Source organism: Gopherus flavomarginatus, chromosome 9 (genome assembly GCF_025201925.1).
Source record: "Gopherus flavomarginatus isolate rGopFla2 chromosome 9, rGopFla2.mat.asm, whole genome shotgun sequence".
In the NCBI taxonomy this organism is placed as follows: Eukaryota; Metazoa; Chordata; order Testudines; family Testudinidae; genus Gopherus; species Gopherus flavomarginatus.
The window spans coordinates 10,240,245-10,254,418 of record NC_066625.1 but is presented as its reverse complement, the minus strand read 5'-3'; the positions used below and the strand labels follow the sequence as shown (position 1 = coordinate 10,254,418).

The window sequence follows — 14,174 nt, the reverse complement described above, 5'->3', positions numbered from 1 at the left end:
CTTTTGTTCCCTGTCTTCATTACTGAGGGGCCCTTGCTTTGCCTCCACTCAGACCTGGTTAATCTGCATCAGTTACTGAAACTTATTCTGATGAAGTCAACTCTTCATTTTTGTTATAACACTAGCCAGCACTTTTACCTTCTAGAGACTAACATGCAGATGAATCAAACATGGCTTTAGCCCTCTTCACTCTGGGTTGTTATGATGTGTCTTTGCAATAGGCCTCACCAATGAATCAAAAGTGAAATCCCAGCAGTAGATAAGGCAGGCTGGAAGTGCCACTGTTTCATATTTACCATTGTTGAGTGCCACAGCACATAAAACAAATGTTAGCTAGTTACTCTTGATTTAAAGGTATCCGCCCTTCCACTGCAGCAATTACACGTTACCAGTGTGGATATTGTGTTGTCTGGTTAACATTTGTTCCTGCACTTCTCAACTGTAGGTTGGTGTTCTAGGAGAGGAGGAGGAGTGGGTGAGTCTATATGAGGTGGAGAATGAACCTGATGCCCAGATGCTGGAGATACCAAACCTCATTCCATACACTCATTACAGGTGAGAAGAGCTGGTAATTAAATATGATGTCAATATCCTAGAAAACTGTAGCATGGAGAAGCTTTTCTATTCATAAGCAGCTGACTGTAGTTTCCAAAACGAATGAAAGGCAAAAGTTCACACCCCATAATAGTATACAACGAGTTTAGCGCATTTAAATTTTAACCTATGCATAGTAAAATAACTAATCATGATGCAAAGGGAAATAGACCAACTAAATGGGGCTACTGAGTAACTTCTTAGATCAAGAGGCTGAGGCCTTGTCTATACAGAAAGGATGCACTAGTTTAACTAAAACTGATTACAAATTGGTCTAGTTAAACTGTCACAATCACCTATCTACACACTAACATCAGTTTAAAGATGTTTCTATAGTTTAAAGATTTGCTTACAGGAATTCACCAAATTAGGATAAATCAATATATGTATAGTTTAAACCGATTTTAGTGCATCCAATTTAATTAAACTGGTGCAGTTTTCTAGTATAAACAAGATCTGAGAATGGGGATGCCCAATCCTAATGGAAAATGCCTATATTAAATAGTGTTCTAATGAAAGACTTAGTAATCAAGGACTTCTGGCAGCCAGGGCAAAGCAGTTTGCTACAGATACTGTCTACTTTCACATCACTGAAAGGCCTGTCACTTGGGTCACATGATACTGTGAATTTCCAAGCAATAAGATACATATGGTAAGAACTTCACCTTGTTTATAACTAGTTCAGTACCTGTACACTAATTTTCTTAATTTTAGTAAAAAACTACCAGAGCATATTGGACTCTTCCTCCTTAGAAGAGCATATTGCCACTCAGTTGCATCTGTTACATACGGACCTGCAAAGAATTTCTAAAAGCTATTTCCAGATGTGGGTGATTGCTAATAATACAGTTTTTTTCCTAAAATTGCCTTATCAGGATGTCTTTGTAGTCTTTCATGGTGACAGTGGATAGTCGTTGGGCCAAAGAAAAAGAGTGAAAAGGATTCCATGGCCTGGTAGTTAAGGCACTCATGTAGGATGTGGGAGGCACAAGTTCATATCCCTGCTCCAATGACTCTTTAATTGTTTATATAAAAGATGCAGCTTCAAAAGGAGAGACTGAGAAAGCCTCCTACCAGAATATCCCCATGCCCAGTGGCTAGGCCCCTCTCTGGGAATGGGGGATATCCACGTTCCATTCCTGTCCCTATGTTAGGTAGAGGGTGGAACTGAACCCAGGTTTCTCCCATCCCAGTTGAAGGCTAAAGTTAATAAGGGATGTAGCAGTACCGCAACCTCCTCCTCTGTGACTCTTGTCCTCCTTTCCTTTCGTCAAAATTCCTGAAAAGCTAAACAGAAACTTCCAGGGCTAAGACTTTTCAACATTGCCAAAATGTTTCATGGAGGTTCAACTCAAGCTTTTCAGTTTGCTGAAAAATTTCAAAAAACATCATTTTCAGTTTGGCCCCAAACCATTTTTTCCCCAGATTGCCTGCAAAGTAAATATTCACTCAGCTCTCTTCATAGGATCATTGAAAGAGATGAATTTCCCAGCTGTCACCAGATCCTTGAGGTTATCAATGGTCAGGAGAGTGCTAGAGCTGCGTAGGGTGGGACCCTCTTGCACTCCTTAGCCTGGTGGTTAGGGTCCTGGCCTGGATGTGGAAGACTTAGATTTAAGTCCCTGCCGTGCCTGAAGCAGAGTGGTCTGGGATAAAAAAAAAAACTCTGCTTTGACTAAGACAGAGTAGGGATTTAAATCTGGGTCTCCCACATCCTTGGCCAGTGCCCCACTGCCAGGCTATCTACACGCTCAGAGTCTCTGTCTCTCTCTGACATTTCAACACAATTCTGTTTTCATGAAAAAAATTGCAAATTTCAAAACCTCAAAAATTGAGTGCAAAACAGAGTGATCATCCTGCCAGCTCTAGTTACAGCATGCTGAAGGGACAAATCATGAGTGCTAATTATCAGTTAGACAGTCTTCGTCAATTGAGCTTCTTTCCTAAACTCTTTGCCAATGTTTGAGTGTGAAATTAAGGATGATGTTTGTTTGATGAATTGCCTTTAATGCACTTCCTAAAGTGATCAAAGCAAATAGATAAATGGTGCTACATAGTCTAGCTCAACCCTTATCTAAGTCCAATCATTAGAGCCAGATTTCCAGTGTTTAATATAAACAAATTGAACAGCTACATGCTAGCCTCAAATATTTGGAACTGCAAGACCCTCCTGTGTTTATGTCACCTGTGGGTATCTGAAGCCTACAGCAAGTCTTAACTTCTTTGTGATTCCTTATGAAGTTGAAAAAGGCTTTCATGCCCTTATAGGGACTCCTGATGTAGAAGAGATCATTTGGAGCAAACAGGATGGCTTTTAAGCTGTGTATCCGTATTAAATGACTTAATCATTCTTGTATAGGAAAGGAGACAAGGCAGTCCACAGAGATAGATCAGCCCTCATTGAATTGACTATTGAAGGGAAATATAACTGATGCATTTCTGATATTTGTAAGAACACTATGATATCCAGATACTGATATTTGTAACACCCTTTCTGAATGTAACACAAAGGCATCTCAAGGGAAAATCAGTTAATGCTGGCATAATCTCCTCAGATTTGGTATAATTACCATAATCTCCTTATGTTGCCCGTCTGTTTCTAATGGACACTAAATTAGTTTAAATTTTGAGGATCTTGCCATTATTGCAGTAGTGGACAAGGCGAAGAATTTAATGGGTATTTATGAGCAATGGCATTTATGTCTCAGGTTGATGACGGCCTGGTTTTCTTTCATACTGGTGTAGTCCTGGGCAAGAAATAGCATTTGTTCAGTTTTCAGGTTAGCTTTGCTTTGGAATACATTTACATTATGCTTTCTTTATGCTTTAGATTCAGGATGAGACAAGTGAACATTGTCGGCCAAAGCCCACTTAGCCAACCATCTCGTGTCATCCAGACACTGCAGGCACCACCTGATGTTGCACCAGGGAGTGTTACTGTACGCACTGCCAGTGAGACTAGCTTGTGGATCCGATGGATGGTGAGTTAATGTAAATTGGAGAGTCTGGGGGAGATGTCAACATTTGAAGTGTCAATTTCCTCAGAGAATGTGTCCAAAATTCATGAATTAGTTTTTCATGCATTTGACCCAAAGAGCAACAGCAAAAATATTCCCTTTCCCAAATTGTCTGAAATCTGAGATTTATCTAAGTGCTTTACTAATCACCTCAATTCCCCACTGCCCTCACTTACAAAGGAAATATACCCCTTGTGTAAAAGGCCAGAGAAGTTAGTGCCTTAGCTTTTGAGGTTCTCCATGTCCTCAGCTTCAGTCGGCACATACAGGCAATATGAATACTTGAGCTAATCTGCTGCTTCTTTCCACAGAGTTCTTTACTGAGTTCTGATCACTAAAATATAATCATCTTGCAGATACTGATATGAAGAGATGTTAGCTAGGTTGGGAATAGGGTGACCAGACAGCAAATGTGAAAAATCAGGGTTGGGGGGGGGATAGTAGGCTCCTATCTAAAAAAAAGACCCCAAAATAGAGACTGTCCCTATAAAATTGGGACATCTGGTTGCCCTAGTGGGGAGCAGGCCCTTTGAGATCATATTAAAAAAAAAAAAAGGTTGATCACATGATGGTGAAGAGAAGATGAAAGGGGTTGTCCACAGGAGAAAAACAGAAGTATGTTGTAATGATAAATTGTTAATGAACTAAAATTGTAGTAAGTTAAATGCTGCTTTGGCATTACACTGGGTATATATCTAGAGTAATGCCCTTTATATTTAGAGAGTTACTCTGGTTTTATGCCAGTGTAACTGAGAGCAGAGTATTTCCATATATACCCACACACCACTTAGGTGGAAACTGTATCCAGGTGATCGATTGCAGAGCTATGTGAGAAATTGTGGAGCCAGATGATTAATTGCAGAGCCATTCACAAATTAATTTATCATGCACCTTTGACTGCCTCAGTTGCCCATGAAAATATCTCACTGGGATTTACTCTAATATTCTAGCTCCCTTCAAATAGTCTCCTTTCTGCATTATAAATCTGACCCCAAAATAGTTCCTCCTGCTGCAGCTCTCCCCTCCCCCACAAATGTGACTAGATAGGAGCAGTAGTTCATTGGAAAGGTGAGATTACAGCTTCCAAGTGGCACCCAGAACTTGTCTAGACCTTGAAGGGCTGAGGCATCAGACTTATAAATGGGACATTAGTATATATAGAAAAGCTAGTACAGTTAATTTGGTCATTGAGCTGCATAACTCACTCGTGGCTTCACATATGAGTAACATGCTCATCCCTAACCCCTGCAGTCACACTTCAGTAGCATATCACACCTTTATATCTGTGGTCTGTACTCTGGTTCATTCAAGAGCATTTTACGGGATTTTTAAAACCTGTAAAGCGAGACGTCGTATTTACCATGAGACCAACAGTGCAGAGGTCAGAGGGAGCCACAAAACACATCTGAAAATGACCCAGTTTAGCTTTTCTACACAGCATAATGTCAGCATTGTAAAGTGTGATATCGCTGCCCTTCAAGGCCGATGAGTGAGTTTTGTGACCCTTTGGGAACTTCTTTCCAACTGAATGAAGTTTACATTTCTAGTCCTACTAGACCTCAGGATAGAATGCTTTAAAGCTATGAAATGTTAATATACAACAAAACCTGTTACTGAAGCAGTGTTGAATCTTGCTCATATTTGGGCTCATACAGATGTAGTTTTAAGCGGAGGAAATCCACACTCGGGTGGAGCAGGTGATGAAATTTCTGGTGCAGGTTAATTTTTCTTTTAAGTGTCTGATGCTGCTCAGGGAGTTGGAATGTTAGAATAAATCCTAGTTAGATGGATTAATAGGCAGAGGGCCAGTGAAGCAGTCTGATGTGCATGATAAATTTATCACATGGCTCTGCAATTTATCACTAGTTTCCACAATTTATCCCATGGTTCTGCAATATATGGAGCGAGGGGTGTATGTAGGTGTAGGAGGGGCAGAGAGAATATTTGCTGTAAAATATTTAGGTAGGGTGGCATAGAAAAAAAATTAAAAATTACATGCAAAATATATATATATATATATATATATATATATATATATTACTGGTGAACAAAGGTAAACAAAAAATGTATAATAAATCCTCAACCTCCCACTTCCCCCCAAATTCTCTCACCTTCTTGCAGTATTTATTAAGTATATGAGTACAAAAGGCAATGACATATGATTTGAAAAGCATAGTCCACCCATTCTGTACAATAATTTTGTGCTCCTCTTATTAATGGCCAGCCTCTCCTGGATGCTCAATATAATGGCAACCCAGAGTCGGTGGGTTACAGGATAAAATTGTGGCGTGTGGATCTGCAGTCTCCAGTGCTCATGAAGATTATCAGTGACCGGCTGGAGAGGGAATTTACTGTTGAGGATCTGGAGGAGTGGGTAGAATATGAACTGCAGATTCAGGCCTTCAATGCCATCGGGGCAGGACCATGGAGTGAAGTGGTGAGAAGTTGCACACGGGAGTCTGGTAAGTAACAGGAGTATATGTGCTTCTGTGAAGAATGGGCTCAGTGCATTTCAGTATGTTCAGCCCTTTCCCTCAACCTCTCTTTCTTGCAGATCTACTAAACCTAAAAGTGCAGTCTACGGATCCGTTGGTGGTAAAACAAAAAAGACACATTTGCTAGCCAGGCAGCTTGTGGGGAAAGATTTTAAATGGAGTAGATAGTGACCAAAGAGGAAACTAATGATCTGAGCTATCAGTGCCAACTTCCGAAATTGTGCCTGTAGATCTGCATAAATATAACCCACATATACGCATGCTAACAAGCACATAGAAATTGTTCTGTCCACCTGTTCTGAGTATGCAGATACTATACTAGTGTAGAGACTTCCAGCTGCCAGAAGAAAGCAATCTCTACAATGTCAAGGCAGCAGTAAATAACTGGTAACTCTGTAGCAACAGCAGAAGCTAGATCTTGCAAAGCTGTTAGCTAGGGAACTTCAAACAGAGCTTCTTTCTCAGACTCAGCTTGCATGCCTCTGATGTAATTTGATTTTATTGCAGGTGAATAATTAGATGGAGTGACCCTACTTGGATAAAATATGCAAGAGTAAAAGTGAATTACTGTTTCATGTGACCTGTATTTAAGCAAGGCTCATGTTTATTTTTCTTCAAAATCATTTAAACTTGAGTGCTCTGAAACTTAATACCGTACATGCTGTGTTTGTGTGCACATCTGCATATATGTAAATATAGACAATGTGCCAAAACTACCAATGGAAGCAACAGGTGCTCGGCACCTTGCATGATTTGGTCTACTGGTTTAGGCAGGCAACTAATCTTTGAATTAACTAAAGGTAAAAGGCTAAACAAAATCTATGAGCCCCTTCCTGTTCAAGTGTTGGATTTTTCCTAGTAACTGGAATGTTATTGCTAGAGGTATTTTAAACAAGACATGTTTGCAATGGACTTTGAGATAGTATGACCCAGCATAAAATAGTTTTGAAGACCTCCGTATCATTATAAGGAGATAATTGCATTTCTTCTTTTCTCTATTGCTGTTCAAACAATTTCTCTGAAAAATAACAGATACTGAGTTTAAGTGATTTCATAAAACCTTGGGATAATAGTGGTCCAGATCAGCCGTTAAAGATCAAAAGTTCCATGTGCATATGTCAGCATTTTCTCTCGCAGTATGAAAAAAAAAATTTAATTTGGCAAGAGATTATAGAGGGGAAAGAATGAAAACTGGAATCAAAATGATGCTGAGCACTGATCTGGGCCATAAGGACTAGTTTGTTTGTTGTTTTTTCTTTGGTGTCTGTATCTGTTAGAATAAAGCATCTTGGTGCACAGTTAAGGATCATACATTAGGCTGCATCTTTTCAGATTAAGTGGAACAAGAAAACAAATGTTGGTGGAGCAGCTTGCTGTGTTGAAAACAAAAACTTCATCAAGGCTGAAATTAACCTGACAGGCCTTGTATTCATGGGCATGGCAGGGCTAAAGTGTGTGTAGCGTTCACCTAAAGCGAGAGGGAGGCGGGGCGGTCATTCAAGGCAAACACAAGTCCCATCAGCCACTTCTTTCAGGGAATGAGCATAATAGTAATATTTTATACAGAGGTGTATATGCTTACAATGCCTTACAAAAATTCTCCCAACACTCCTGTGAGGCTGGTAGAAAGTGGGTAAGAATTGTTATGCTATATTACAGATGGGGAGACATAGGTTGATTTTAACTGGGTGCTCGGCGCTCTTGACAGTCAGGCCAAAGTTGACTCATCCAAGGCCACACAGGGGCAGAGCCAAGATTGGAGCCTCTATTTCTCAACTTCTCCTGCAGAGCTCTAATCACTAGCCTAGGGTGTCAAGTATCAGAGGGGTAGCAGTTGAGGTGCTAGAAGAGGGCCTCATCCTCCCTGATTAAACTAACTTCATTATCTCTAGACTGATTCTTGCGTGCATATTTTTACCTGCCTCTGGAAATTTCCACTGCATGCCTCTGACGAAGTGAGTATTCACCCACGAAAGCTCATGCTCCAATATGTCTGCTAGTCTATAAGGTGCAACAGAACTCTTTGTCGCTTTCCAGCCCAAGATGGCAGCCTGAGAAGTGAGTTCAGGCACTAAACTCACTCCTGTTATCCTATAGGTCAGTGCAGCTGGATGTGTCCATGATCTTTATTGAAAAGAAAAATTGCATCTGGATGACTGTTTATTCTAAGATGTGTGATTATGTCACTGTTAGCTGAGCACACATGCTAACAATGTTACATATCACTGCAGCTATCTGTCTTAATGCATTTCATTATAAAGAAGGCTAGAGGCAACCAAACAGGCTGAGCATGAAGAAGCAGTACTGGGATAGGTTGGGGGATGGCTTAAGAGTAGACAGCAGGAAGGATGAACCTGAAGGGAAGATCCACATCCTGGATACAATAAAAGGTTGTTGAAGAGGGGAGAAAGATGAATTTGGGCTTCAAAAAAGACAGATTTTATTGATCCAAAATGTTTTCATCTAAAATTAACTTAAATAATTCAGTTAATTTCACTGTGTAATATAATCACAGAATGACAATTTACAAACCCTGTTTCCACTCATTGTGATGGGAATTGGTTTTCAGGATTACGTGTTTCAACTACAGAAATGCTAACTAGACCTTGATAGTGTTCATGCAACCTTGATTCGAATGTTTCTTTCTTGATCCATAACCTCATGTTTTCATATAATTCATCTCAAATGCACTAATCCATTGCCCTAGTATTTGTGGGCTCATAGTGCTTCCTGATTATGTGGATGTGCATAGCCACTTGTCTTACAAAATCAGCTGTTGCACAAGCACAGTCACGTATCTGTGGGAGGATCAAGCTCTTAGTGTTTCAGACATTGACCTTCATGAAGCAGTTAAGATGCTGAGATAAAGCATTGCTTTATTGCAGAAATAGGGCCAAATCCTCAGTTGGTGTAAAGAAGCATTGCTCCATCGTAGCTGATAGAGCTATATCAATTTACACTGGCTGAAGATCTGGCCTATAATGTCTAACTCACTTTATAAACAAAGGGTTTTATGGTGCAACACTATTATTTTTACCATAGCCATAGGTCGGAAGCATCATCTCTAACTAACATAAGATGTACAAATTATCAGCTTTATTTTTACTTTCAAAATGTGACTGGTTCAGTTAACTTAAGTGAGCTAATACAAGGAACCAGTGGACCACTCCATGGTGTGGCATCTTTTAAGACAGTTGAACTTTCCTGGTAAAATCCAAAATAGAGACCAATGGATTGTAACGATTGTCACTGACACAGATAAAGAGATGAACTATGAACCTTTGTTGCATTTACAGTATGAGAATGTTTGAGTCAGGACAGGGATGTATGGTCCCACCACAATGAGGCACTCCAGGTATAATGGACAGAATGAGGCTATGGTGATGGTGAACGTAGCTACAAAACCATGAGCTTCTGCTAAGGTCCAGTGAAAAATACCAGTAGATTCTCTGTAGTTTCCCATGTCTAATCACGCAAAGTACCCGTGCAATTGGCATTACTTCTAACTACCTCATGGAGAACAGTAGATTGTCTCAACATTTAGCTTCAACTTTTTGTGTCTTTCACTTTATACTTTTGAGACTTTTCAGCATTGTATTCTGGTTGTGGCACTCGGTGAAAAACAGCCATAAATTCAATCACCTTATCACTAAACACAATTCACAAACACACACATTCACATCCCCTGTCTAGTGATCATCTTGAATCTGATTCCCCCTTGGAATAGAAACATGACCATCAAAAAAAGATTTGCAGTGGAGTGCCAGAACAGACACAAACTAAAGGTTTGGTAAGCACTTGACAAGTAAAAAGAGTTGCCATTTAGGTATTGTGCTTACATTCCTAAGGTGGTAATTGGGGAAATATTTGCCTTGTCCATTACTGAGAGGTGAGAGAGAGCATCAAGAGGCTGGGCTAGCAAATCTTCAGAAAGCTCCATTTCCTGCATTGTTAGACTCCTGCTAGCAGTAATAAGTGATCATATACACAACCTAAAGATGCATGCATACACTATGAGCACAACTTCAGCTGCAACCTTCTGTGAACTCTGGAGAACTTATGGCAGCTGACCAAAAAGCAAAAGATTATTAGTAAAAATAAAGTCTTCTCTTGTAAAAAGGATAATTCAAAGCAGAGAAAATATGAATAAATGTGGCTGGAAAAGGGCTGCTTTCCTTTACACTTATTCTGGTTCCTTTCCCTCTCCCGCCAAAGTAATTCATGTGGGAGTAGCTCTTTGTGAAGATCTACAGATAAAGTTATGGCAGCGATCCAAAGACATTCATGGCTCCTGGCAATCTGTTTTCTTTTAACATAATTATATCCTTGTGGGGCATAAATCTAGAAGAAGATAAAAAACACTTCAGCATAGAAAGGGGGGAAAAATCTGATTTCAGTCTGCTGCATTGTCATGTGACGGTGCTGTGTTTCTCATGTCCTAGGTAATTGGTAACAGGGAAATGGTTTCAGAAACGACTGTATATGCGGTTAACCTTCAGTGCACCGGGATGTGGATTGGTGAATTTTTTTTCCAATATATATTCTTGTCTCATACTCATTATACTGTTCTTGCTGCTTGCAGCCTCAGGAGCTAGCCCTCCATAACAGCTTTTCTTCTGCTTTCAGTTTGGACTGCAAAGAGAGTGCTGGCTTTTTCAGGGGCGTTGCGCTTCCTTGATGATGCACTCAAAACCTTATTCAAGCCTTCTTTTCCACGTGTGCTTGTATAAATTCTCTTCCTTGGCAAATGAGTGTTCTCTGATGCTTGACAGGTGTATCATGCTTTTAAAAGGATTATGCCCTTCAGACATTAGAAATGTACAGAAAAAAAGACGAAAGGGACAAAATAAAATCTTATTTGTTGAACCCTTAAAAGCAGCCTCCCAAATTTAATTGCATAACTGCATGGTGTTAAAGTTGCGGTTGTGTGGTTCTTCTGTGATGCCTGGAGAGGTAATATAGTCAGAAGATGCAGAATCCCTCTGCTTTCAGGTCAGTGAGGAGTCAGTAATTTAGTTCCAGTCATATTTCTAGTTTCGTAAGGCCCGATAATCACGTTTTATAATTTAAATGAAATAGGCATGTCTTCCTTTTATACCCTGCTGATCCAAGCTGAGCTCCTCAGTGATAGATTTACAACATTGTCATTTTGTACATTACACCCTAATCAAAAGGCTTGGAGGTTGGAGCAATCCTCAGTGAATCGGGAGGTCTGGGCTCAATCCAGAGGCTGAAATTATTCCCAATTCTACACAAGATGCTATAATTTCCTTTCAGAGAGCATAGGAAGCAGGACAGATGTAAAACGTCTTGTTGGAACAGATTTGCACCTTCAGATAAATTCCTGATATATAAGGATCTCTGGCTTTCAACACAGGGAAATAAAACGTGTGACAGAGATATTGAGAAAGATGTTTACATTAGTCCAATGCTAACTTGACTCTAATTATTGCAAAGTATATAGAATGCTAAGCGTTTAAATCCCAATTTCCATCTTTATTATTATTATTATTATTATTATTATTATTATTATTATTTTATAAAAATAAAACAAATGAGCACCCAGCAATGGACTATCCATAGTTTAAATCTTTGGTTGTTCACAAATATCATGGTCTGCAGGAAGAATTAGTGAGAAATTAGGGTAGAAGGAGGGATAGAGCAAGGAAAAACAGGGTGAGATTTAAGAGTGGGAAATATAGGGTGAATATCAGAGAAAAATGGACTTTTATCTGTTTTAGGTTGTGGAGAAGTCTTGCAACGGACTGAAAACTAAACTAAACAAGACAGAAGCAAATGCTCTGTAGGGAACAATCCTGAGCTGGAAGGGTGATGAAGTAGGTGACATAATAGGAAAGACCTGTCTCTAATGTCTGTGATTCCATATGATTGCAGTTCCTTCTGCTCCCCCTGAGAATGTGTCAGCTGAAGCAGTAAGCTCCACCCAGATCCTACTGACATGGACATCAGTACCTGAACCAGAGCAAAATGGACTTATTCTGGGCTACAAGGTACACAGTCGAGGTTTTAATACAATTTGCTAGGCTGTTTTTCCATTTGATAGTTATTATCTACCAGATGCATATTAATTTACCCATTTCTCTTTTGAGAAGGGTCAGGAAATATTCTCTTTCTTTGGAGGATGATCTGATTGGTTTAGGGTATGTCTACGCTTGGAGCTGGAAATATAAACTACACTCGCGCTGGTCAAGCTAGCATGCTAAAAATAGAATGTTGTCATGGTGACATGAACAGCAGGAGTGGGCTAGGTACCCCAACTTCATGCCTAGTGTCTCAGATGGATTTGTACTTTCGGCGGCTAGCTTCTCCTGTTGCTCATATCGCACATCTACATTCTGTTTAAAGCATGCAAACTCAATCAGAGCTAGCATGAGTATGTCTCCTTGAATTGGAATTTACACCTGCCACTCGAAGCAGAGACCACAGAAAGGGATATCAGTCAAGATCCTAGAACAGGCTTGCTCATACTCACCTCATCGTCTCAGATCATTGCAGTTCAGTCACCAGAGATGAGGGCAAAGTATCCAGCAGAGTTGTGTTCTTTCTAACAATGCCTTCTGTCTTCTGAAGTCATAATCTCTCAGGTTCAAGCATGCAGCATCACTGATTTCCCTTCACATGTCCAGCAGTTCATGGCTTACCTTCTGAGTTATATACAGCCAGTGCTCAGGTCTATGGGATGACCTGTTTGCTCTGTGCAAAAAAGCCCAGTTGAGTCTGTTGCTTTATATTTTAAGATCAGGAAGAACCCAAAATACATACAATCTTTCTTGTAATCCTTTTGGATAATGATTGATAACCATACTTTTTCTGTTGTGTTTATTCTTGCAGATTCTGTTTAAAGCAAAAGATTTGGACTCTGAACTAAAGACCCAAATAGTGAGAGGTAACCACACACAGAGTGTCCTGCTGGCCAGCTTGAGGAAATACGTTCTTTATGAGATTCAGGTGCTGGCATTCACACGTATTGGAGATGGGGTCCCTAACTTTCCTCCAGTCATAGAGAGAACCAAGGATGATGGTGAGTTTATGGGTCGCTCAAGTGTTCTTCCCATTCATTCTAGCATTTCTTTTTAAAATAAAAGCTTTTTTCATTATGCAAACTTTAAAATATATCCTAGATTTGCTTGCAATTTTAAACAAAGAATCTGATCCTTGGCTAGTGTCAATTAGCACAGCATTCGGGGCAAGCTGAGGTTCTGGGCCCAAAAACTGAAAACATTTTCCCCCGTAATTGACAAAAGCCAAAAAACTTCATTTCTCTCTCATTCAAACCTCAGAGAGCTAGTTCCAGGCTGGAGTGAAGTTTGACAGCCCAGTGATGAACTTCTACAATACTGCCATCTTAGCACTAAAACAAGAAATGCTGTAATAGGACACAATAAACAAATCTAGTCCTGACTGGGTCTGAAGGCGATATGGAGTTTGGCCTTCCAGTAAGAATGTTCTGCAAAAGAACACCTTGTGCTGCCTTTACCAGAGAAGGTACTTTGATTGGGCATCAGGGAATGAGAGAAGTCCAAATGCATGCACAGCAGGGAGGGGATTTCCTCCCTTCAATTCTCTGCTTAGCCATTGGCTGAGTAAGTGGGGATGGAGACAGTTGACTGGCTGCTGGGTTTCTCTCCCCCCCACCCTTTTACCTGGCTCAGCCATGCTGGACGCTGCAGAAGTCACAGAAAGTCACAGAATCTGTGACTTCCTCAACCTCTGACAGACATGGAGCCCTACTTATAACACTGTTTAGATTGCTGACTCGTCACAACTTGCAGCTGGTGTCCTGGGGTAAAGGTGAGAAGAGCCAGCTTCCAGAGGTCAGCAAGACCTCCAGGATTGTACAGCTGGACCTTGTTCTCATGAAGCAGAAGAACTTCGAAGTCTTTGAGTACTGAGGTTCCCCTCGCATGCCTTTGTGTCCTCTGACATGCCACCCTGCTTATGCAGAGAACCAGGGGGAAGAGGTTTCACAACTGAACTGAGTGCCTGAGTAGATGAGGAAGGATGTACCTCAAGTTATTTTTTGGTTTGTGGTAAGAACCCTGGAACC

The 14,174-nt window shown here is 40.3% G+C and overlaps 1 protein-coding gene across 4 annotated transcripts in view; it reads left to right on the top strand.

Moving 5' to 3' along the window:
- Positions 1–14,174, top strand: part of SDK1 (sidekick cell adhesion molecule 1) — a 672,152-nt gene that overhangs the window by 557,455 nt on the left and 100,523 nt on the right. For all 4 annotated transcript variants that reach the window (XM_050966275.1, XM_050966276.1, XM_050966274.1 and 1 more), the window contains 5 exons: positions 446–555; positions 3,425–3,575; positions 5,836–6,073; positions 12,002–12,117; positions 12,959–13,148. In XM_050966275.1, the coding sequence (XP_050822232.1) occupies positions 446–555; positions 3,425–3,575; positions 5,836–6,073; positions 12,002–12,117; positions 12,959–13,148 (805 nt within the window). The remainder of the gene's footprint in view (positions 1–445; positions 556–3,424; positions 3,576–5,835; positions 6,074–12,001; positions 12,118–12,958; positions 13,149–14,174) is intronic.